This window comes from Periophthalmus magnuspinnatus, chromosome 3 (genome assembly GCF_009829125.3).
Source record: "Periophthalmus magnuspinnatus isolate fPerMag1 chromosome 3, fPerMag1.2.pri, whole genome shotgun sequence".
NCBI lineage: Eukaryota > Metazoa > Chordata > Actinopteri > Gobiiformes > Gobiidae > Periophthalmus > Periophthalmus magnuspinnatus.
The window spans coordinates 30497799-30521584 of NC_047128.1; the positions used below are offsets into that span (position 1 = coordinate 30497799).

The following is a 23786-nucleotide window of genomic DNA, read 5'->3' on the forward strand; positions in this document are numbered from 1 at the left end:
GCCTGCTTTGCTGCTTTAAATGTGTACCTGTGCGATGGTGGCTGAGTGAAAGGAGAGGCACAAAGAGCATGCTGTTGTACAGCTGTGTGAGTGCCAAGCGGAGCGGGAGGATCAAAGGCAGCGCAGGCCAAACAACACTGATGTGGTTTCTGACTTCATCGACTCCAGATGGAGAGAGCAGAGGACTAGAGACAGGAGACCAACAAACTCCTTCACGCAGACAGCACTATAATGTTAATGAGAACCAGCCAGGACCTGCCCACTAGATTACACCTGTGTACTTCCAAAACTTCATTCATAAAAAGTCAAATCCACAGATCACTAGATGTCCCAAAATATTGGCGCAAAGCTACAAAACAGTTGTCGATAATTTCACACTTCAAAACATAATAAAAACCTTCTTGGCAGTTGCAGTCTCATTCACTCACAAGTGGATGTCATAAAGGTTGTTTACTACTTTTTCTCAGTTTATGACATTGCGTGGATGGAAAATATGCAGCTGACAAAAAGTATATAAACATTAATCGGAAGTTGCCTCATATTATATTAACACTAAACAAAGAGATGAGGGTTGTCGGCTGGGTGTGTCTGACTGTGTAATTAAAGTACAGTAGGAGGGGCACACCTCTCAGGGGTCTTGGACTTACACATGTGACCAGGGAGGATTGTAGTGATCTCAGGTTAGGAGCCAGCCCTTTGTCTCTGCCGTGTTAAACGATCAATGGGCAGCATATGGCAGTGGATGAAGCTAATTGTCCTTTTTACCAAAGGCTAACCAGTCAAAGCATTAATAAACCACCCCAAACACTGGGTGCTTCGTTCCACAGGCTTGTCATCAGGGGGGTTTCTTTTACATAAACATTAATTACAGCCTGTCACTCAAAGAAAGCACTGCAACAAAAAAGAATATGTTATGGTTACTATTAAAGTTTAATTTTAAAATAAGCCATAAACTTGGTACAAAAAGTTATTTTCCATTTCACACACCAACAGCAGAATTGATTTACTGATGGCCACTATAACACAACATATACAATATATTATAAAGTATCCTTTCATGTAGAGACAGTGCCTGTGAGTCACTCAGTCAGATCAAAGCCTGTACTTTACGTTGAGATATCCTTTCAATGCTTTTCAACCTCACTCTGCTTTTACTGACAGCTAAACATTTTCCACACACCTTTCCCTCTGTTAAGACTTGATACCTGCCTTTGAAGTCTATCCCACATCAATCAAAACATCTAATGTAAAACACTAGACGTTGACCCGCTCCAACATGGAGATGTCTAATGGTGTCAGCAAAGAAAAGTAAAATTACAAAAGTGAGAAAAGATCCGGCAAAGGGCCAGCTAGTTCAAAGAGACATACTTAAACACTATCCTAAAGCCATGTCCTGTTTATGAGATTGTTGCCATTGCTTGGAATCAAGCTGAATCTGTCTCAGGGGCATTTTGTTTCTATTCCAATTCTAGCGGGGCTTGGCGTGAGAGCTGCAAAGAATGCCTTTTTAAACCAGACCTGCGTCTGCTTTGAAGACTGTTGCACAACACAGCACGAGATGAGCCACAGCTTTAAAATACAAAATAAGTTAAGTGTAAAACTATGCATATAGCTAAAGAAAACTACATTTTGAATACATTTGTGTTTGTGTCCCAAAAAAACAAAAAAACAAAACAAAAAAAAACTGGAAAAAAGAAAAGGCAATAGGCAAAATTAAATAATGGCATTAAATTCAAATGTACAGTCCATACAGGACAAAGTAAAGCCCAACACAACCGGTTCAGTCAACAGGTACTACACGTGCTATATTATGAGATAATAAGGATTACCTGCTGGAGGGACCTGTTGCACTGCAGAAGAACATGCATCATAAACACATTGCATATGATGCACATAAACACTGTCAATCTGTTTGTAGATCAGGTGTTTTTAAATAATACACAGCTTCATGCCACCATGGCTTTCACGTTTTGTTTTTTTTTGTTTTGTTTATTAAAGACAACAGAAATAAAGATCATTGAGTTCTGCATTGGTTCCGTGCCACCAGCCAATGGCCTACTGTGAATTCTTCCAGTGCTCCAGATGGTGAGCCTGCCATGCCTCCCTGCATTTTACCAAATTAATATGAATCAAATTGTTGCAAAAATGAGCTCCATCCTTTATTTTTCTGAAAGAAAATCAGAAAGGACTTTATGCTTTTGATCACAGAGCTTAACCACTCTGTACACATGCTATCAATTTTCTCTCCATCACCAAATGTAACACAAGCCGTTAATACTTAATATCAGGGAGATCAAAGTCAGCTTTGGTGCAGTTGAAGTTGACTGTACATGCAGTAATGGAATGGGAAAGAAAAACCTATTTCAATTTACGCTAACATTTTAACAATCACAATGCCATTAAAAATGCAGCTACTTAGAAACAGGTGCGTTTGACTCCTTCACTGTTCGAAACAATTTTGGTATAAAAGACAAATAAAAACAACATTATGAAATATTAACAAAAGTGAACCAGATACTCATATTAGTGTGCCCAAACTTGTAAACTTTGTGTACACTTACACTTACACTACACTTTTTGAAACTCAACAAAAATCAAAGAGGTCATTACAGAGCAGTTCAGAAATCACATTAGGCTCCCTGTGGCGTCAAGAATGCCAATGTGATTAAAAACAGATGTAATAACAGCAACACTGGTGCTTGGAGCTCAATCTGCAAACAGGAAAGTCTAACCTCAACAGGCAGGCTCTTTCCCCTAATCATTCCCAGACTCCCACTTGTTATTATTTCAACCAGTCTCTGAGCTCGAGAAACCAGCCAGTAAAAATAAATTCAAGGCTGCATGAAAACTTTCTGCCCTGCTCTTTACTTTCTGTGTATGGGAAAAGGTTGGAAAAAAGGCATGAGTTCTTATGCGTTACCTAAAATACTAAATTGTTTAAAGACAGATGTGGTGTGAAATCCCAGACTATTGCAGTTGTCCTGGGACATGACTTTAACTGAGGCAATGGAAACTCGGATCAAGCCAGCAACTCACATGCTTTGAAAAATACTTCTAAAATGTAACTTTAAAAAAAAGACAAATTAGATGTAAATAAAATGTCTGCAAGCCAGCAACCACAAACATTTACTTGCAAATCTTTCTTTCAGAGAGATTACTCACCGATTTCCCGTTGTAGTAATACATTAAAGAGTTACTGCCCATTCCAGGGACAGGATAGGCGCAATACATCGTAGCTTTTTAGGTTTAATAATGGTATACCAAAGTAGTGTTCTAGTTTTTCTCCGGACATATATCCAAAGCGCTCAAAGGGGACTAATAATTCTTTCAGTACTGGCCTCCACACACGACCCACTCAGAGGAAACTTATGCAAAGCAGGACCGTACCATTCCCCACTATGTGAAGGGGTGTCAGGCAGAAGGGAGTGGCTAGTGTGGTACATGCCACTCTTAAGCCTGCAAGTGCTGAGGCAAATAGGAAAAGGACGAGGGGGAAGGGAGGCAACAGGGAGGTGGGTTTAGAAAGATAAAGGCAAGAGGGCTGGACAGAAAACAAATGTGCAAGCGGATTTAGAAAAAGACAAGAAATGTTTACATCTGAGCATCAAAACGTTGATTTTCTACAGAAGTAACCCAAATGATGACATTGGAACTTCATTAGTTCAAATGCAGTGAAATGAGAGCGTGAATAAAAGCAATGAGCCAGCTCCCTTCATAATCCTGTTTTAATCTTTTTGTTTGTGAGATGACTGGATACGGCTACAGGCAGTGAGGTGAAATATTGCACTGGAATGAGCACAACCATCTGGCAATGTATTTTACCTGTTTTCTCGCACTAATTAGGAGTCAAAAGGCAGCAAAAGTGATCACCTAACATGGCAATGAAGAAACAGTAAAAATCCACATAATGAGTAAAAAATACGCTTACAGCCTATTGATGAAATGTAAAATATGCAGTGTTTGGCAGAATAGGACCTGAACTTGAAGAGCGCCAGTAAATACGGAGTTGTAAAGCATGCAACAGCTGCAAAGGAGGTGGCTCGTGACGTCTGAACAGGAAAATAATGCTCCATTTCCTAAACCCTGGGGGCCTCAGACTGGGGGAGCACTGGGGGGAAGCAAAACATTTAACAGCCATTTTACCACGCTTTACTGTCACTGCAAGCCACACAGATCCTCGTTACCTTTATCATGTGGAAATAGAGGAGGAGGGGGCACAGATATGAGAAAAAGCAGGATAGATATAGTATAGCGAGAGACCAGTCGGCACAGTGCGACTGGAGCCTTTCATGTTTGCCACTCCAAGCTTCCTGGACTTAACACAGGTCTGCGGACTCATTGAGAACATTATTGTTATAGAAAGATGAAAGCACCCACTTCCCTAAGAAAACTAGGCCTTTATTATGCCTCTCCCTTCAGTGCTGTTATTATTTATCCCTCCTTTCTTCTCAGAGGCTCTTTTAAACTCTTCCAAAACACTGGCTCTACATGCTGTTACCGCTTTATATCTGGCTCCGTTTCAAGTTGATGCTTTAAGCAAAAATGGTCATGATAGAAGCGTTTGAAGCGCCCAAAACAAGTCCAGACATGGAGCGCAGACTCATGAGAAAAGCACATAAAAGGCAAAGGGACATTATTGAGAGAGTGGCAGCACATGTTATTTGTAAATATGTTTGTAATAGATGGATGTGAGAATGCTCATGCAATCTAAAGAAAACAGCAGTTATAGTTGCAGATTTTGAAGCTAGCGATCATGACACCACCTTGATATTATGTAAATGAGTGTGGTCCCGGGAGGTGAGCTGAGCTCCACCCACCTGTTCACACTGGCCTCTAATGACACTGGAGTCCTCACAAGGTGCTTTTCTGCGGATTTGTTTGGGTTGAAAAACACAGAGCAAATCCATGGGCTGAGGTCACCCCCATCGCATGCATGGATTTAGCCATGATGTCATCAGACAGGAAGATTGTTTCCTGTAAGAAGCTCTGCTTCTAATTAGAGGAAGGGGTGAGAGGGGCGACACTGACCACCCTTCAAAACGCCATGGTGCTCTTTTTTGTTAATATTTTATACTTAACTCAAGTTTAAGTTGAAAATATACTTTCTGTCTTTCTGTCTTTAATCCTTTTGCATGAATGCAAATAAATAATACCACACATAATTAATGTAAAGACAAATGTTCTTCATTTTAAGCAATAAAACAAAATAAAATCACATATTGACATTTATATATCAGATATAATATTGCCAGTATAAAATGACTTTCTTCACATATGATTAGCGCTCACAGTTTTAAATGTCCTTTAAAAAATAAACACTGCTTTAGTTATTGTTGACAGGCCATGCTCTAGAGGCTGTAGCAATCCCAAATCAAGGTTTGCATTAATGTGGTAAACTCACGCAAGCCCAACATGAATAATTTACAACAGCCCTGAATGTGAGTAATGACTTTAATCTGTGCATTATTTTGTGTCCTTTAACTCTTCGTGTTCCTCGCAGATGAAAGCGGACAGGCCTCTGGTAGTTTGTCTAGTGTGTTATCTCAGTTGTGTGTATCAGCAGTAAATTTCAACAACCCAACACAGATAAACATGAAGGCTGAGGTCTCAGGGGTACCACCGACTGTTTAGGATCATCCCGTAAAACAAGGGTGTCTATCTAATCAGACCAATCTGAAAAAGAGCCTCTCTGGGGAGTATCTGAGGTCAGGGCACGGCAAAAAACTGAAACCATTCACACAAGTCAAAAACCCCTAGACTCTAGATGCAAAAACATGATTTAAGGATGTATATGAGATAGTTAGAATTATATTATTTAATTTAAGACTTTGTCTGCATATGGCCATCTTGTGCTGTGCGATGTAACAGCATGTAACAGATTATCTACAGTACACCATTTGAAACCTCTCCCACACACAAGACGCCTGACTCATACATTTAGTCATTCTTACAAATTTCAGAGTAACACAGCGCTCAGATGGCCATTAACACTTTTTTTTTTTGCACAACACTAATACTAAAATAAAAATGTGAGAAAAATACTTAGTAATAATTCTTTAACGTCTGTAATATTAGCATACATCTAGAGGTGGGAGATATGCAGAATTAGAATATCAAGTATATTAACTATAAGCCAAGCTAATATAAATTATGCCAAAAAAGACAGAAATGTCTAGGGTATACAATTATAATACTTAGTTAATTTTATGGTGCATTTACATTTTTGTTCAAATATCATATAACTATTGTTTTTGAGACAATTAAAAAAAAATAAAAAAATACTGAGATACTAATTTTTGTCAATATCGCCTTTTTAAAAGTATGTATGTACACACACACACCCACACACTTCAAAAAACTGTTCTATTCAAAATTTTAAAAAACCCTGTTCCACATTTTCTGCCGTTGCAAAATGCCCTAAAAAGAGCTTAGAAGATGTAGGGAATTTAACCATATACCATATATACCACTGCACCTGAGCCGCCCCTCCACTAACAGTTATAAGCTTTCATACAGTAAAACGATGTGTGGTCTTTGTGGCTTGTTGAAGACAGGAAGAAAGAGAGATTATTTATCTTTTGAATGTCATGCAACAGACAGGCACTGCGAGGAATATTTCTGTATCTTGTAATTCAGACCCTACAGCAGCCTGTTTCTTACAACTCACACAGTTCAAATTTGACTGAAACAAGGGTGCTTGAGTGATCTGTCAAACACAAATGTCAATCTTTTTTGTCATCCACACTGAGGGGTTTCGTTTGGAAAACTCCCCGAGGCTAAGCTGAATCTCTGCACTTTCTTTTCTCTCATCCGCGGGCTAAAGTCAGTGAGGAAGCGTCGCGTCAAGGCACACTGCCTTGACAAGGGTTTGTGGGGAAAAAACGCTATTTACACAACAAACATGCACACACAGACACACACTCACACACCGTGCCCTTGCAGCTTCCCATAAATATCCCACATCTCCCCCATGAGCAGGAGGAGCCTCTCACCCAGCATCCTGCAGCGCTTGACCGGGCAGCAACAGGCTCAGCCCACCCTCACTATGCCAAAGCATTATAACCTTATGACACATTTCCTCAGAACATTTTACCTTCTAGTAATAGGCTATCCCAAATGGCATAATAATTAAAGAGATTAACAGTCATCACAAAAATCCAGCAGTGTGTTGAAGTCGAAATTTAGCAGAGCACAGAAAAAAGTATGTACGTGGCAAAGTGAGGAGGTGTCTGTATGTAAGATGTAAAAGCCATATAAACATTTTAATGTTTGCAATCACCAGCTGGCCTGTCTAGATAGCCTTCACATCCGACGCACGGCAGTGTCAAAACCTCAATGCACAGAGGATGTGCTCTCGTAAATATTTTGATTCAACTCCATCATGTAGTGTACACACAGCATGCTTGGACTTGCAACTTACATTGGCCATCTGATTTAAAACTCTTAAATTTATTTTTAGACTGTTGAGCCAGAATACAAACTTGGGGGAAAAAGAGGATTTAAAAAATAAATAAATAAATAAATAAGAAAATTCCCAGCAGTGTACATAATGATAGGAAGCACTGTGTAGATATTTTTAAAATGAAGCATCTATTTGAGTCTCTGGTGAGGCTCCAGCGCCTGCTTACACAAGCAAAAGCTTTCAGTGGCATCTGCAGCTGCATTCATGCTTTACAGGTACACTCCAGGCCTGGGGTACAGCTGCCTCCAGCACAGCTCAGTCCAGGTGCATGGACCTCTCAGCACTTCCCATCACCGCCACACCAGCACCAGTGTCAGAGCCGGCAATATAAACACCAGCTTTGGTGATAATCGCTAGGAGATATGCTGCAATCACACACCTAACAACTGCACACTTAAGGTCCACACGTAGCTTTTTAGACATCGCAATAGTTCATGGAAAACTGCCTCACCTCTGGCCTCTTTTCGTCTTATTATAACATCTTTACACCATCAAAAACCTGCCAGACAACCTCCCACTCCCACACAGCCCACCTATCAAAAAGCTGGTTCAATGTTTTCCTTTTTCTTTCAGCAGGTTAAGAAGAGACCTACAGCCCTTTTTTCCAACGCTGCCATCTCTATTCGTTCAAATGGGATCAAAGACTAACTGGGATAATTCCTACGAGCTCCAAGCTTTATCTTGTGAGTAGCACTGAGTGACAAGAAGAATCTGTATTTTATCCCAGGCTCTGTCACTGTTTTTCCCATCTTGCATTGTAGCGCCTGATTGTACTCTTATGAGTCACAGAGCTGCACCTGCGCCCATGTGTTAAGTACTGACAAATAAAAGCCCAGCGTCCATTTACACAACAAAGAGATGTAACCTGCGAGGCAGTCATTCTTGTGCCCCCCTCGGTTGTCTGACAAGACCTCAAATATATCACTTACTTAAGAAAAAGGCAGCACGCCATCTTTCCAGAGACTGCTTTCTCCGTCGCACGCGCTGACAAACTTCCTTTCAAACACAAATCCAGAAACAAAACACATGCCAGCCTTTTATGTTATGCAGCCTGTTCCATATTTGATTTCAGAGAAACAGTGGCAAAGGTGACAATCATCAAAGCTCTGAAAGGCAAATCCAGTTCCACACTTTCTCACAACACCCAGGAAAACCTTTTACTGTTTAAAAGAAGAAAATCTCCAATTTTTAGCAAACCAGTTGCTTATGATAAGGAACAAAAACACACTATTGTGTTAATATTCAAAGAATTTAAGTCACGGCTTAAGGACCTTTTGCAGATCCACAAGGGTTTGAACAATGAACATCTGACTTAGTGATTTATGCATATTAATGGACTTGAACACCCCCTGTCTAAGCAAATGCAAGCTGAGCTCCACACTTCCCTGCATCCTAATGCTCACCGCTCCTGTGGGATCATTACCAATAGAAATTTCAGATATTCTGCGCTATTAATCTCTGTCTGTCCTCGTGTTCGCCTTCGTAATGACTAATTAAACATCAAAAGAGCAGAGCTGGGGATGGGCTCTGACAGCCCCTCTCTCTCCCAGGAGAGGCCAGGCTGTGACAGGGCAGCGCTGAAAATCAATCACATGGAGGTGCACACAATGAGCAGCACACAGCCCTAACCTACAGAGACAACCCTGTGCTAACATTTACCAACAAGCGTGTAAACAACAAACATAAAACGCTACTACTTTGTTCAGTGAATTCACAGGGAGCAGAGGAGCCATAGATAAGTAAACAACAAAATAGTGACTTCTAATCCAAGAAGTGAAATGCTAGTGTCAAGAGCCCCCTTTGTGTGTAAGTCAAAGGGAAGTGTTTGTGTGTGTCTGCTTAACCAGGCTCACTGTGAAATCTGTTTATGTGAGAGTAGATGATCTTCCACTCACAGATGAAGGCAGGCCAGGAGGGACCTTGCGAACCTTTTTTGTTTGCAGAGGATCTGTGGAAAGAATATGTGTTTAAAGAAGGTAAAAGTAACAACCATAGCTGCATTGCAAATTATTTACCACTATTTCCAAAACACAATACAACATAAGCCTAAACACATAATTTCGACATAACACTATTAATACTGTCAACTTTTGATTTTAATTATTTGCAGATGTTTTCAATGTAAAATCAGGAACATAAAATGGGCATTGGGGGCATCTAGGGTAAATGGATCGCAACTAGGAGCCATTATGCAGTGACAATAAAAGCTAAAACAGATTTACTATTGTGTGTGAGGTGAGTTTAAACATAAGTTTGCTTATTTGTGAGCTGATCTAAACTGTACTGGTCGGACGTTTTGTCCTTGTCAGAGAAGTACAGACACAGCACTTACCGATGGGAGGGGCGTCTTGTAGAGAGCGTCTTCTGGGATTGTGTCCAGTGAAGGAGTAGAACGGAGCTGCTGACTTTCCAGAAGCAGCCACTGAACCAGGACCCACCTCAGGCCTCAGCGACGACTGAAACAATATAGTAAATAATAAATCAAATATATTGCTGCTCTAATATAATTAATATATGAGGAGAGGGCTTGTACTTAACAGTTTGTAAATCAGTGTTTTCAAATACAAATCTATTTTAGAGCAAGAAAATTCCTTCTTGATAATATTCACTCAATTTTACCTTTACCGATATTACCTGTTGAACGTTGCAACTAAATATTTTTGAACATTTTAAAAACAGAGATCCTTCTTTTTGCAACTGAACCCTTTATATGCATAACCAGAATTAAATATTTATTTCATATGACCTCCATGAATATACTAGCTAGAAAATAAACATGATCCTATGACCTGATTAGCAGGTTTAGGAGATAATTTTCTATTACAGTGAAGCAGTCAAGTTTTGCATTTTCCTTTATACTGATAGCCAATACTGTGGTTAAAAGTAAACCAGCGGTGTTCACAACCCTGCCCCTTCACGATAATTAATCAACTGTAACTTCATTTATTAATTACTAATTTATACATAATAATTGCCAGTACCTCATTTATTAAGAGTTTTTCATTACTGCTTCCTTAACCACATAAGAGATGCTTGTGTGTCTTGATAATACATCCTTCAAAGTGTCCTCAGTCACCGTTCGCATTTGACCTCTATAACCCCCACAACTGGGTTAAGAGGCCAATTAAGAGCTTGGGCTAATTACACTAATCGTTTGCAGGCATTACAGAGCGGGAGTCATGTGCCGTTCACCTGAGCTGAGGCCTGTGATGGAGTGGCCTCACGTGCCCCTTTAAATCCCTTTAGGCTCTGACACAGTGACACACTGACATCTGAGCCTTCACCTGAGCTTCAAATGTAAACTGATCAAATACAATAATGCTTAATACAGATTAGAGCATCATAGTGATAGGTGATGGTGGGCTTCTTTTATCATACTAATCTCTCACCTAATTACCTCAACTTCTTAAACAATAGCCTGAATGACCATGAAAGCATCCAAGACATGACAGCACAGGACTATCTAAACGAGTGATTATGCGATAACTGGTGACCTAAATTTTGTTTATTTTTGTTTATGTACCTCAAATGTCAAAGGAACACCATTTGAATAAAAACACCGAGTTGAATGAATTTCATCAAAAAGACCATTTCAATAAAACTGTATTTATAAAATTATACTGACAAAATCATTTTAGGTATAATTCATCATTGAGCTTACCTGGCAGCCAGTAACTCCAGGATCCCTCCCAAAACCGATAAATGAGCCCCTGTCTGATTTACCTGGAAGAAAAAGAAATACAGCAAAATAAGAGAGGAGGAATGTGCCGCTGTGTATTCATTACACATGAACTCATGATTCAACAAATGCACTAGTTGCTTCAATGTCAATGTCATAAAACCATTTACAACCATTTAAATCACACATGCAATCATGCAAATTAATAATGTAAAATATGGCTGTCAACCTCCTCACTGGCAGCCATCAGGGACCACAGAAAACTTGAGCTCACAACATACATGAATCAAAACAATCACAATACCCCAACTCAGCACTTTGACTTGCCGCAAAAACAAACATACAAACAAATGAGAGCTCTTGGCGGAAAGTGATGAATAACTTTAACAGCCCCATGCATTATTTTTGTCAGACTTCCAAATATTACAGGCTCAGACACCAGCAGCAGGACTAAATTGTGTTGACTCTAGGGACAAGGTAAATATGTTTGTTGTGAGTTAAAAAGTTGCCGAGCGTGGATGTTTTGCTACACGATGACTGATCTGAACTGTGCTTTTGGAGCGCAGGTGAAGACATCTGAGAGCATTCACTTGTGCTTATCCCAGCACTGCTGCAGGAGACAGAGCACACACCTCCCGAGACTAAGGAGCTATGTGGAAATCTGGAAAGATGGTTTAACTGGCAAAGCCGCTTGTCTTCCAACAATAATATGATACGCTTCTGAGCCATCGCTCTTGCAAAAGGAAAATAGGATTAACTTGTCGGTTACCACCAACGTTCTCTAACATAGGGGGATGATGAAATATAGCCTCAGTCGGCACATTTTAATTTTCATTTCTTTATTTCCTTTTAAAACTGATTGGGTATGAAAATAATGATTCTAAATGCCTCAGATAAAAGGCCGGTCAAGTGCAGAGTTAAATATTTAGGCACAGCATGTGTTTTGACACACACACCGTGTCTGACATGAATAATTTATAAATCACTGTTAGTGTACTGAAGCAGACACATTTGTTTGAATATAACCTCTAAAGCCTAAAATACATGAGAAGGTTACTGTATGATAGCAATGGTTTGGCCCTATTTTACAATAAAAACATTATAACAAATTAAAGACAAAACTGGAGAGGCCTGACAAAGTAGCTAAAGCATAACAAAAACAAAACAAGAAAATACATTTCAAAAGCAGCATTTGACCTAAGCAATGTGCAGATCATCGATATGGGTTTATGGTGAGTCAGTTTTAGATAATAGATAATAATGTGAGCAGTATAAAAAAAAACATGTGTAATTAAAATGACAATAATTAGATTAATGCTGACCACCACAAAATCAACAGTAATCCTACAGTCACTAAAATTTACAGTAATTAGATTAATGAGCCAGAATTCTGTTCACAGCCTCTGCGGCTGTTAAAATTTTCATAGAATGCATATTATGATGTTGAAGTAAAGTAGAACAAAGTCATATATCAAGGACAACATACTGCTGGCTTGGCCAGTTCCAAAACCAGGAGCCTAAATTAGCTGAATAAAATATTCTCTTATCATACAAGCAGTCAGACAATATTGTGTCTTATACACAAATACTGTTTGCAAGAAAATGGGTCACTGTAATAATATGCTCCCAAAAAGGAATGGAAGTTGCTAACTCTTGTGTAAAAATTTCAAAGACTACACCATAAATCAGAGTAAAGAATAATTACAAGCATATTGCATGTACTGTTTGTGTCCTTTAAAAGTTTCATGTACAGTCTTTACTAAAAGATGAGTTGCAGTCAGACATAGAATTATTTTTCCTGAATCTGATCTCAGTATTGATTTAATTTGTAGACATCAAGAACTCTTTTGTACCTCAATAGTTTCTTCTATGTAGCTCTAAAACTTTTGTTTTTCATATGATGAAGGGAGATAATGCTGGATTCACTATAAGAAAAATAAACCAATATTCAATTCACTGGTGAAGTTTGACAATGATTTTCTTTTTTTGGTACCTAGATGTTAGATGTCTCTGTAGTTAAAGCAAAAACACAATGTTCTATGTGACTAGGCTCACCATGACCCATGCTGTCTAATTACCTCCATACAATTTGCATATGCACTGTGTCGTCCTGCAGTATTTTCTTTATAGGAGGAAAAATCCATCACTTCTGGTGTAAATATTCTGCAAGCTGCTCATTAGCATAGCACTCAGAGCCCTGATGCTCAACAATTAATGTGATCCATTTGACTGTAGAGAGAGCCTTTATGTATCCTGGCACTGCATTAACGCAACAAACACATCAAAAATAAAATGTAGACGCTATTTATGCGCAAGCAATTATTTAGTGGTGACAAAATGATTTAGTCATCCTGTCATTAACCCTGGGGCAAACTGTGCAAATTTCCAGCCTTAAATTGTCAAAACAGAAATAATGCAGCAATAGCTATGGTTTATGGTGTGTTTTAGGGTGTTATTCCTGTGCTGTCAACACTATAATCTTGTCAAATATGTTGTCTTACACAAATACACTCTTTTGATAAACTGTTTATATTACTGCTCCAACAACTGCTGTACAATCCAATTTGATGAGTCCCTCGCCAAGAGACTATGAGCAAAGATACGATATGACAAGGCCAAATGGAATCATGACGAGTAACAGACAGACTGCACTATAAGAGGAAGAAGTCACAAAATTATTATTTTACACTGGATCATATTCTGTAAATGTATAAATGAAAACATCAGCCAGGACTCAATGTTTTTCAGAAACCAAACAATTAATATGAACTGTACATGATCAATTAGCATCAGTTTGTTTGAAGTTACGTTTTTTGGACAAACATAACTTCAACCAAACCAGCCTGCATTTTCAAAAATTAAATAAGTAATTAATGGTATTTCAATTGTTTCAGTAATTGAAAAAGGTGTTGTATTGATTAATTAAGATTGGTAAATGGTCATCGTCACATTTTTATGTAGAACTTTTCCACCTTCAAGGCGCTCAAAGTGTTTTACATCAAGGAACCACTCACTCATTCACACACACATTCATACACCATTGTACACAGATACTGGGGGTAAGGGAAGTTAAATGTCTTACCCAGGGACACAACAACAGTAACACTATTTAAAAAAAAATAATAATAGAAAATATCATTATTATTTATGAAATAGCATTAATTGTTATGCTGTACATTAAAGCAAAGAAAGGTCAGATCCATAGTAAAAGCCAAAAGTAAAATCTGTCAAATGGACAAAAGTTCTGGGACAGAACTGAAGAAGCAGCTTGGATGAGCAGTGAAACGTCTTCACTCCTACAACTTTTTGTCCAGTTGACAGATTTTACTTTTGGCTTCACTATACTATATACCTAGAAAGTGTATAATTTGTTTTTAGTATTAAAACATTCGATGTTCATATCATATTGAAGCAGTTTGTTATTGAGTACACTGCTGCAGTACAACCAAGCATAGTGGCACTGTATTGAAAGTTTTATTTTGATAATGTGAGGAGTAGTGACCTCAGCCTCCCCAGGGATCAATTCAAAACCTCAGCCACAAAAACAGCCAATTAGCAAGTGTGCCTGGCTGCCTGTGAAACACATTCCAAGGGCCACTCTTTCCATTCGCCATTTGCTTTGCCTTAAAACAAACCATGTGAAAGCACCTATGTGGAAGGTGCTTTGAAGCTATTATCAAAGTTAACATTTTAAAACATTAAACTTCAGATTAAGGAGCACTAAAGACACTGTAGCCTGTTGCTCTGAGTGCAGTTAAAATCATGACATATCCTCCAGATATCAAGGAAAGTCTCCTGTCTTGCCTTCAAAATTATTTTATGTCTACATAACCTTGTTGCAAGTGACATTATTCAAAACAGCAAGAGCAAATGTTAATGAGTTCTTATTTGCATATTTATTTTTTCTTTGTTGAAATGTCACTGATTATTACATAGTATGATGATGAATGCATCAGCTCATGGAGGCTGATGTGTAATTAGCCATTAGGTGGAATGAATAGATCAATTAAAGGAGAGAAACTAGGATTTAGAAAATCAAAGCAGGGGAATGACTAAATATTACACAAGGAAACATCAAGTCTTACTAATCACATAAAGGTGTCTGCATTTACGGCTAGATCAAAGCTATCCCTCATAATACAACATTCTGCTTAACCTCAAAGTACAAAGAGCTAAACACGCCATCATTTCACAAAATAATGATTATTCTTTTTAAAATATATTGTGGTGTCACAGAGAAGATCTACTGACTGAAATTGGTCCCATCAAGGATAAACAGACAGACTGTGATTTTTTTTACTCCCAAAAAAAAAAAAAAAAAAAAAAGAGATGGCATGGGGAAAATGTTTTCACTTGGCCTTTGCCTTTTTCCAGGCCTAACTATTCTTCTGCCAGTGCTTGTTATTCAGAAATGAAGAAAAAAATGCATTACTGTGGACCAGATGGGAACATTCCACATGACCAAACCAATCAATCACCTTGGTGGGACGCAGGTGTGACACAGCCGTGCAGCAACACACCATTTCACAGTCTATCAGGCACAAACACATGGTCACCAATCAATGGCACCCTGAGGACCCATGAGGAGGGGTGCTTCTCCCCTGCCTCAGTGGTTCACGGCTGATGACTTCATAATCACACTTCTATTCTCTCTGAGGAGAGCGTGATGCTCTCCCTAATAACATCTCCCACCATGTGAACACCAACAGTGTAATAGACGCTAGTTTGGTCACACGTATCAAACCTTCACACAGACTCACAATCCTCCTTATCAGGCCGGAGCGAGCTTAAGCAACAGTTGCCTTTCGGGTTAAAATCAAAACAGTGTGTATCATCAAGGTATGAACGCATGTTTGGCCGGAGATGCCAAACAACTTTTGAACAGTAAAATACAATGCAAGAGGTGAAGGACAAGGAAGAATACACATACGGTTTAGGAATGCTAATCCTACTCCAACCAATGCTGGCATATTTCCCTACACTGAAAACCCCTGCAAACATCGGGCAGCACTTCTTTTAAAGACAGGTCTGCACTGAATAAAACCGAAGCAGCAAAAAGGAGTAAATCAAGTTAATACGTTGTCTCTGCGCAAGAGGTGTGCTTTAGCAGTGTCAAACAACATTTAAGTTTGTTTGAGCGTTATAAGTTCATAAATTATGAGAAAGTCCCACCCCCAGATTCTTGGCAGTAAGCACCTCAAAGAGCCATAGTTCTCTCCACACTTCCCACACTTCACACTGTCAGGGCTGTGCAAGAGCAGCACAAAATGTCAGCCATTGTCAAGTGGGAGTATCGACAAACAAATGTTAGTGTTTTACAAACTGATCAGACCCACAGCATTCAAATCACTGGAGCCACATAACTGAGCGCTGCCGTGTGTTGCTCTCCTCATTCAGGATCCAGGGAACGGAGGAAATCCCAGTTTCATTTTAGGACACATTTTAAGAACGGTGGTGTACTTGTCATATAGCACAAACTGTTTGTTCAAATATGTATTAACATTTACATTTTTATAATAATTCCAATATTTCATCAAGAGGCATGCCTACTATACAAGTTCTCTAGAGTTTTATATAGAGTTCATGTTATTGTTAGTGTTATGTTAAGCAATGATAAAGATAAAGAAAGCAGCTGGCAGTGGCAGCGACAAAGCAACATAAATTATTCAACTAAAAGTAATTGTTCTGAATGAATGATTTCCCTTTTAACATTACAGCATCTATTTAATAATCTGGAACATTTTTCTTGGCACCGAAAGTAAGCAACACAAGGAGAAAAATACATAACTGAAATGGGAAGGGGGGAGGGTGTATAAATGCACAATGGTTTAATTAAACTTAACATTATAAAATACAAAGATATAAATAGTTACAGGGTACATTTGGATAGCACACTGTTATGTGCATGAATACTGAAAAAACTGCTATTTCAAAAGATATGAGAGGCATTTCCTTAAAAAAAAAAAAAAAAAAAGTCTCACATGAAGACACCTTTTCACGGATTATAAATTTAATCACGGCTCTCGCTGGCCCCTGCAGCTGCTTCCTAGAGACTGGTTATGTCATCAGACTTTGGCCAGTGCCCAGCTCCTCCATCGTCTTCAGAGGGGCAGCCCTCCAGGCCTCCTGAGACTACAGCTGATCCTCTGCAGCTGGGCAGCCTCTCCACTCACACACCAGGGGCACCACAGAGCGCCATGGGGTTGGGGGGCTGAGCTGGAGCTACCACATGGTTAAAGAGCGGTGGGCGGCACATGATCAAGAAAAGAGATTTGCACCCTTTCTGCTAGTCTTTAGCTCTTCACGCTCCACTGACCTCAGTAATAGATAAGCACACCCTGCAGCTCTGCATAATGACTAAATCAACTAAACTGTACCTTACCTCGATGCAGCGTCTTCCTCTGAACTCTCTATCTTTGTCCAGAACAGGTGCCGTGGGCAACTGAACAAGAGTAATTTGCAAATATTTGATATATTGAAATTTCCTCATCACATATCATAATATTAAAGTGGACTCCACATCATAATAAACTGTTGAATACACACTTAATGTTTCAATACTTTTCTAACAATGTGCTCAAATAAATACTAATAAATGGGAGAAAATGCTGATTTTATATTTATGTTTTGTTTTTTTTTGCCTTCAAATAGCACCTTTTTACATCAGGCAGTACTATTCATAAATGCCACATATCTGATGCCATTGTGTGCCCCTGGTCCTGCCTTAGATGTTGGCTGCAGTATATTTTTAGTGACATAATTGCTTTGTATGGTGAGATTCCTCTCAGTCCACTAGATGTGCACATGTGTGCGAGGCACCTGTGACCCGCGCAGCAGAGGAGCACACCTGAACAGCACCTGGCCACAGCCTGCTCTCCCAGAGGACAGAGCATTAGCACATGACACCTGCTCCAGTAAAAACACACAGGGGATGGCAAGAAGCGCCGGGTGGGATTTGACACTTTATGAAAAGCCTGTTTGGGAAGATGTGCAAGTAAAAGCAAAAAAAGATGATAGGCTGTCTATATATGGTCAGCATTTTTTTTTTTTCTGTATGTGGCAACAACAATAATTTATGTTTTTTATGTTTCATTATCTGAATTTACTTGCACTGTGCACATTCACACACATTTACAAGAAATAAGGATTAGGAGTAATTTGGCCTAAAAATGTAATCATTTGTGTGTATATGTGTGTGTATATATATATATATATATATATATATATATATATATATATATATATATATATATATATATATATAAAATCTTTCAAATAAAAACAATACATGCAAACAACTGAAAAACACAACAAAAATACATATATAATTTGCGCTTAAACTGTTGGAAGGGTAAGTGTTTAAATGAAGAAGGGGGTCAAACCTCTTCAGAAAGGAATCACTAATAGCTGTTCTGGAGGTGGAGGACAATGATAACACAGCATTGAAGCCTGTGAGACGTGCCCTGTCAGATTCATTATAGTCACATGGAGGTACAGATGAGCTGATGCAACGAGCATGTGTCTGAGTGTGTGTGTTATGATAGAATTAAGCTGATTACTTTTAATAGGAACCTAATACTTCATGAGTAATGACTGCAAAGGCACATGGAGAAAACATGAACTCAACAGTTTATCATTAGCTATATAGTTATTTAAGCAAGAACCAAGAAAAAACAAGGTACTGTGTTCGATGCAAACTTATAAGGCGTGTGATACAGAGGGTAAGAAACTTGGCTTTGAACAGCTGGATGGCATCTCACCTCAAGTGTACATTTGTGTAAAGTAAATATTTTCAGTATAGGAATGGGAAATATGTTAATTACTTATGGTCTAAGGTTACATCCCCAAAACAGAGCACTTTTACACTCTGTAAAAATAAACTTGGCCCATTAAGTAACTAATGACAAAGCCAAACATTAAGTAGCCTACACACACTGAGATTCAATCACTACACAATGTAATGATAAGAGAGAGCACAGTGCAGCTTTTTCAGCTGTACCTCAGAACTCGGGGTAATTGCCCAGATTGCTCGAAATCAACCTCCCCCACTGACTTTCCCTCATCTAGCTGACACCACCAGAAAAAAACTCAGCAGGTAATGAGATCTAACCATCCCTTGTCGAGGCATGAACTGTTCACTATCATCAAGGCTAAACAAGGAAAGAATTAAACCTATTTTCAGGAAAAAGGATGTCATACATTACAGCAGCATCACGGTCCTCTGATGAGCCCAACAATCTCAAACAGACCACCTATCTGTGAAGATATCACATGTTGGCTGTATCTGTGTTGTATTGTCAATCGAACTACCCCATGTAATAACTTGTGCATCTCTAGATGTAAATTTTTTTATTGTACTTGGGGAAAATCATCTCCACACTAACCACAAACAGCGATAGCTTACCACAGTGAGCATTAAAATGTACAAGATACAAAATATCACCACAACTAACTAAATCTTAATCAGATTTTGTTGACACAATTAATCCATGACGGGAAAGGGGGTGTTTGTCTATAGTAAAATGTAACAATCATGTGCCTCCTACCTCTGTGGCATGCACTGGGTGACGTGCACATTATTAAGAGGATTGTGGACAACCTTGGACACATGAGAGCCAATCAGACGAGCCCCAAACACATACAGTGAACTGTCCCATGGGGAGCAGTGAGCTGTCAGGCCTTCCTGGCATTCAACAACACCATTTTTCATTTGTAGGTCCGTAGACAACAGCCCTCTCCAGAGAAAAGGATATGACCTGTGTATGCGTTCAGCGGAAATGGTCTAATTTGTTTGTGTTCTTATACCAGTTTAAAAATGCACTGTGCACAAGCCAAGACAATGCAATTCTACTACTCTTCAACTAACATTTTAACACTGATACCAGGTTAATACAGAACATTATAACACTTTAACACATAATATAGATATTGTTTTACTAATAAAAGTATGTTTTCAATATAACCTGCTAAAGGACAGTATTCACATAAGCTTCCTAGCCATTAAGGTTATGAACTGGGAACTTCCCAAAAGGAACAACACATTGAATAAGAGGCAGGAAGTTCACTGAAGGTGGACAAATCTGAAACTCTAACTGAGGATGTTGTTAAGGTCGTTCTCTGGAGCTAGTCCTGCACTTAATATTAAAATACGTCACAGCATCACTTTGGCTTACTCAGCATCTTTTTTGTTAGAGGGCATTGGTAAGAAAGATCTTATGGGTGGGACAAGTATGTTTCTGAAAATATTCAGGTGCTTGCCTCTAACAAAAGTACTCAGCAACATTTTGTTCTTTTTAAACATGATATATGAGCTCACACCCTTGTAAAGGCTATATGCTGCTTTTATTTTCAGACCACGTACAAAGTCAATATACTGTATACATTAAAAGACATGTAGGTACTCAAGAGAAAACTGCATTTCATTCAAATAGCTAGTATCACTTTCCTTATCAACTCACCTCATGGTCATTATTACATAGTGTCTATGAATTTAACTACAGAGAAAGGTTTTAAACTTAAAAAAGAAAGAAAGAATAAATCAAACAATAAACTACTCCTTTCAATAGCAAAATATTTTAACAAATTCAGTTTCAAGTATATGTAAATAATAATAAAGTAATAATAAAATAAAAATGTAATATATCTTGTGTCAGATTTTCTACTTTCTTCTTACTTTAATGTTGCTATAGGCAGTCTAAAAAGCCAGGGGACAGCTTCTCCCTATGACAGAAAGCTGTAGTGATGGCCATGACTTCTCGCCCCGAGCAGGGTCATCGCAGGAGGCAGAGGGGGAAAGGGGAGGGGTATTAGGAATATATGGAGACAGCAGGAGACAGCGCTCCCAGATGCATATGCCTTAACCCCAGTAGACTATTTTTTCCCTGACTGTCTTCCCAGCACCACAGGGCATGTGTGGGGTGAGCTGGTGTGAATCACTTACCCATTATGCTGGAGCTCATAAAAGGTGTTGGGGACAATCCTTCATGGGGCACTAATCGACTGTCACTCAAATGATCGCCGTAATGAGGGCTGTCAGTGAAACCCTGGGGGAAGAGATCAGAATATTAAGCACATTACTGGACAACTCCTAATTGAGTGCTTTGGTATACTGCTAATTACTACAGACGAAAGCACCACTGGGCGGCTTTGTCAAATAACTGGCCCAATGTACTGTGAAGATAAAAAAAAAAATAAGACAGGTAAATTAATGTCCATGAAACAAACACATAACAGTGATCATAAAATTTTGTATCTTTTCATTTGAAAATTACTTAATTATCATGTTTAGCATTATTTATTAATGTGTGCTTGTTGATTTATTTCTGCTTTGTTTGTTTTATATTTATATACATTTATACAGGAGTGTTGTTTCCTGTACAGTGACAAATATGTCTAATTTCCCTTAAAGATCATTATTTCAATCGAATATCTGATACTGTGATCTATGTCTATTTTTTGTTTTTACCCAGTTCTAGCATATTTAAAAAATAATATCACAGATTTTTTTTAAATTAATGCCAACTAATAACTTTATTTTTTGTTCATGCAGAAAAACAAAATACAGCAGAATTCAGACAGAAGCAATGGAAGCCCCAGAAACAGAGGAGGATGCCCACATCATTTCCAGTTACCTGCAGCTTAAAAAATTGCCTTTTCTCCTGCAGCTTACCAGGGCCTTTTTATGACGGTTATCAGCTGGAGGGGCTTAGGTCTAAATATCGGTCACAGTATGGTTTTGGAAAACTCAGGGTCCCATGTAATAAAAGATACTCTGTTACAGTGCTAATCCCAAGCCCTGTGAAAATCCCCCTGTGCTCCAGTAAAATACATTTTCGTAAACTACATTAACTTTCACCAGTGGGACCAAACAGCAAAGGGGCTCCTGTAAAGCTACTGACTCATGCCCTATACATTCAGTTTAAAGTGAAAAGTAAATCTTGTTATCCATCTTTTCTGTTTGTTTGATTAATTTCAAAGACAGTCTTGTGCAGCACTGAGGAAAGCCTGAGAGGTTCACTATTGTGTCTCTCTCAGACTGCATAATAAGGTAATATAAATAATGAGTAATAATATAGTACTCATTATGATTATTTTATCATCAGTGATAATCTCTTCAAATCTCTTCAAATTTGACTTCAAGGAATCAATGTAGGTGGTAGTCTGTCTTGGTTGTAAAAGTATCAATGGATACGGCTTCCAGCGCTTAAACTGGCCTACATCTGTGTGGGATCCTAACACACACTGTCACTGGGCCACAGGCCTGAAGAGCACTAGTGGCTAAATAAGTGACAGCTAACACAGGCAGCATGTGGCCAAGAGCGCATGGCTCAGCCTCCATCAGTCGACAAACTGTTTAAAGCTAGCATTTCCTTCATATACCCATCCCAGGTGAACCAGTGACTGCATGTGTTGGCCTGGGACATGATGATTTGACCATGATGGATGCACTTGAGGTCGAGAATCAAGTCGGGGCAAGGCACTAGGGAAGTGGGGGTGTGCCTGTCAGACCACCAGCCTACAGCTACAGCTGCCCAGGATACAGACTCTGGCTGAAAGCCAAGGTCAGCGCGACGGGCTTGGGACTCTTCACAGCCCACTGATCACAAACTTACAGCTCACCGGCTCAAACAAGCTCAGGGAGAACTCCAGTCTCTTTGTAGCTGACAAGAGCTAGTGCTTAAGCACTGATGTATTACTGTTCCTAGTTGTCAGGCAGTATATGTACAAATAAATTGTGGTCATACATGTATTCTTTTAATTGTGTCCCGCAAAATACAGGTTTATGCATGAAGTTGAAAATGAAACAATTCATGTGAAAATTTCTATGTATATAACACTCCACTAATATCTATATAACATAAATATTCCATAAACATATTTCTAAAACGCCTGTGTTCTCCCCACCTGAGTGTAAGGGACTGTACAAACCAGTCCATGTGTGTGCAGCTGTGTCTGAGTGGCATGTGCGCGTTTGTGTGCACGCCTTATGGAGGTGCAAACAGCTGTCTGCTGGCTGATGCTGTGCCTTGCAATGTCAGAAACATTCATTTATATGCACCTGGAGCAAAGATATCTCAAGCGTCTCTGTCTTATAATTCAAATCAAGCTGCCTGTGTTACCGTAGCCTGTAGATGTTCATTCGGGAAGGGCACCAAGAAATAAACAAGGTAACGCAGCCCGAGTGGCTCTGACATTTAACTGAATTCTAATGGAAAGTGACAGGAGAGTGACATTAAATGAAATTCATACAGGGCATCGAGAACAACTGACGTGTGAGGCGCAAACACACAGGGCAGTGCTGTTCACACTTGCTCGCACTCACAGTGAAATGATCCCAGCTAAACAAACAACTGAGTTTAAACAGGCACTCACAGACCTGCGCCAAAATCAGTGCATTTTACAAAGGGAAGTTGTTATGAGAGAACATTGATTGCAGTGATAAATTATAATGTAATAAGCATTCATGCAAAAGGTTTGAACAGTAACATAGAATAAAATAATACAATATAATAATAAAATGTATAAGGTGGATATAAATATGAATACAATATATTTATACAGAAATACATTCTACATATGTTTAAAATAATTTGTTATCACTTTTTGATGGCCTATGAAAATTGTGAAAAGTTCTTATAAACTCAT

At 38.9% G+C, this 23786-nt stretch overlaps 1 protein-coding gene across 3 annotated transcripts in view; it reads right to left on the reverse strand.

The window, feature by feature from the left end:
- The window catches only part of tcf12 (transcription factor 12), a 45069-nt gene that overhangs the window by 14297 nt on the left and 6986 nt on the right, over nucleotides 1-23786 (reverse strand). For 2 of the 3 annotated variants that reach the window (XM_033984095.2, XM_033984087.2), the window contains exons 5-8: nucleotides 21082-21184; nucleotides 11124-11185; nucleotides 9795-9918; nucleotides 9358-9410 (exon numbers count right to left, since the gene is read on the reverse strand). In XM_033984095.2, the coding sequence (XP_033839986.1) occupies nucleotides 9358-9410; nucleotides 9795-9918; nucleotides 11124-11185; nucleotides 21082-21184 (342 nt within the window). Of the gene's footprint in view, nucleotides 1-3162; nucleotides 3589-9357; nucleotides 9411-9794; nucleotides 9919-11123; nucleotides 11186-21081; nucleotides 21185-23786 lie in introns of those variants that run through there. The other variant, XM_033984101.2, reaches the window with a different exon arrangement.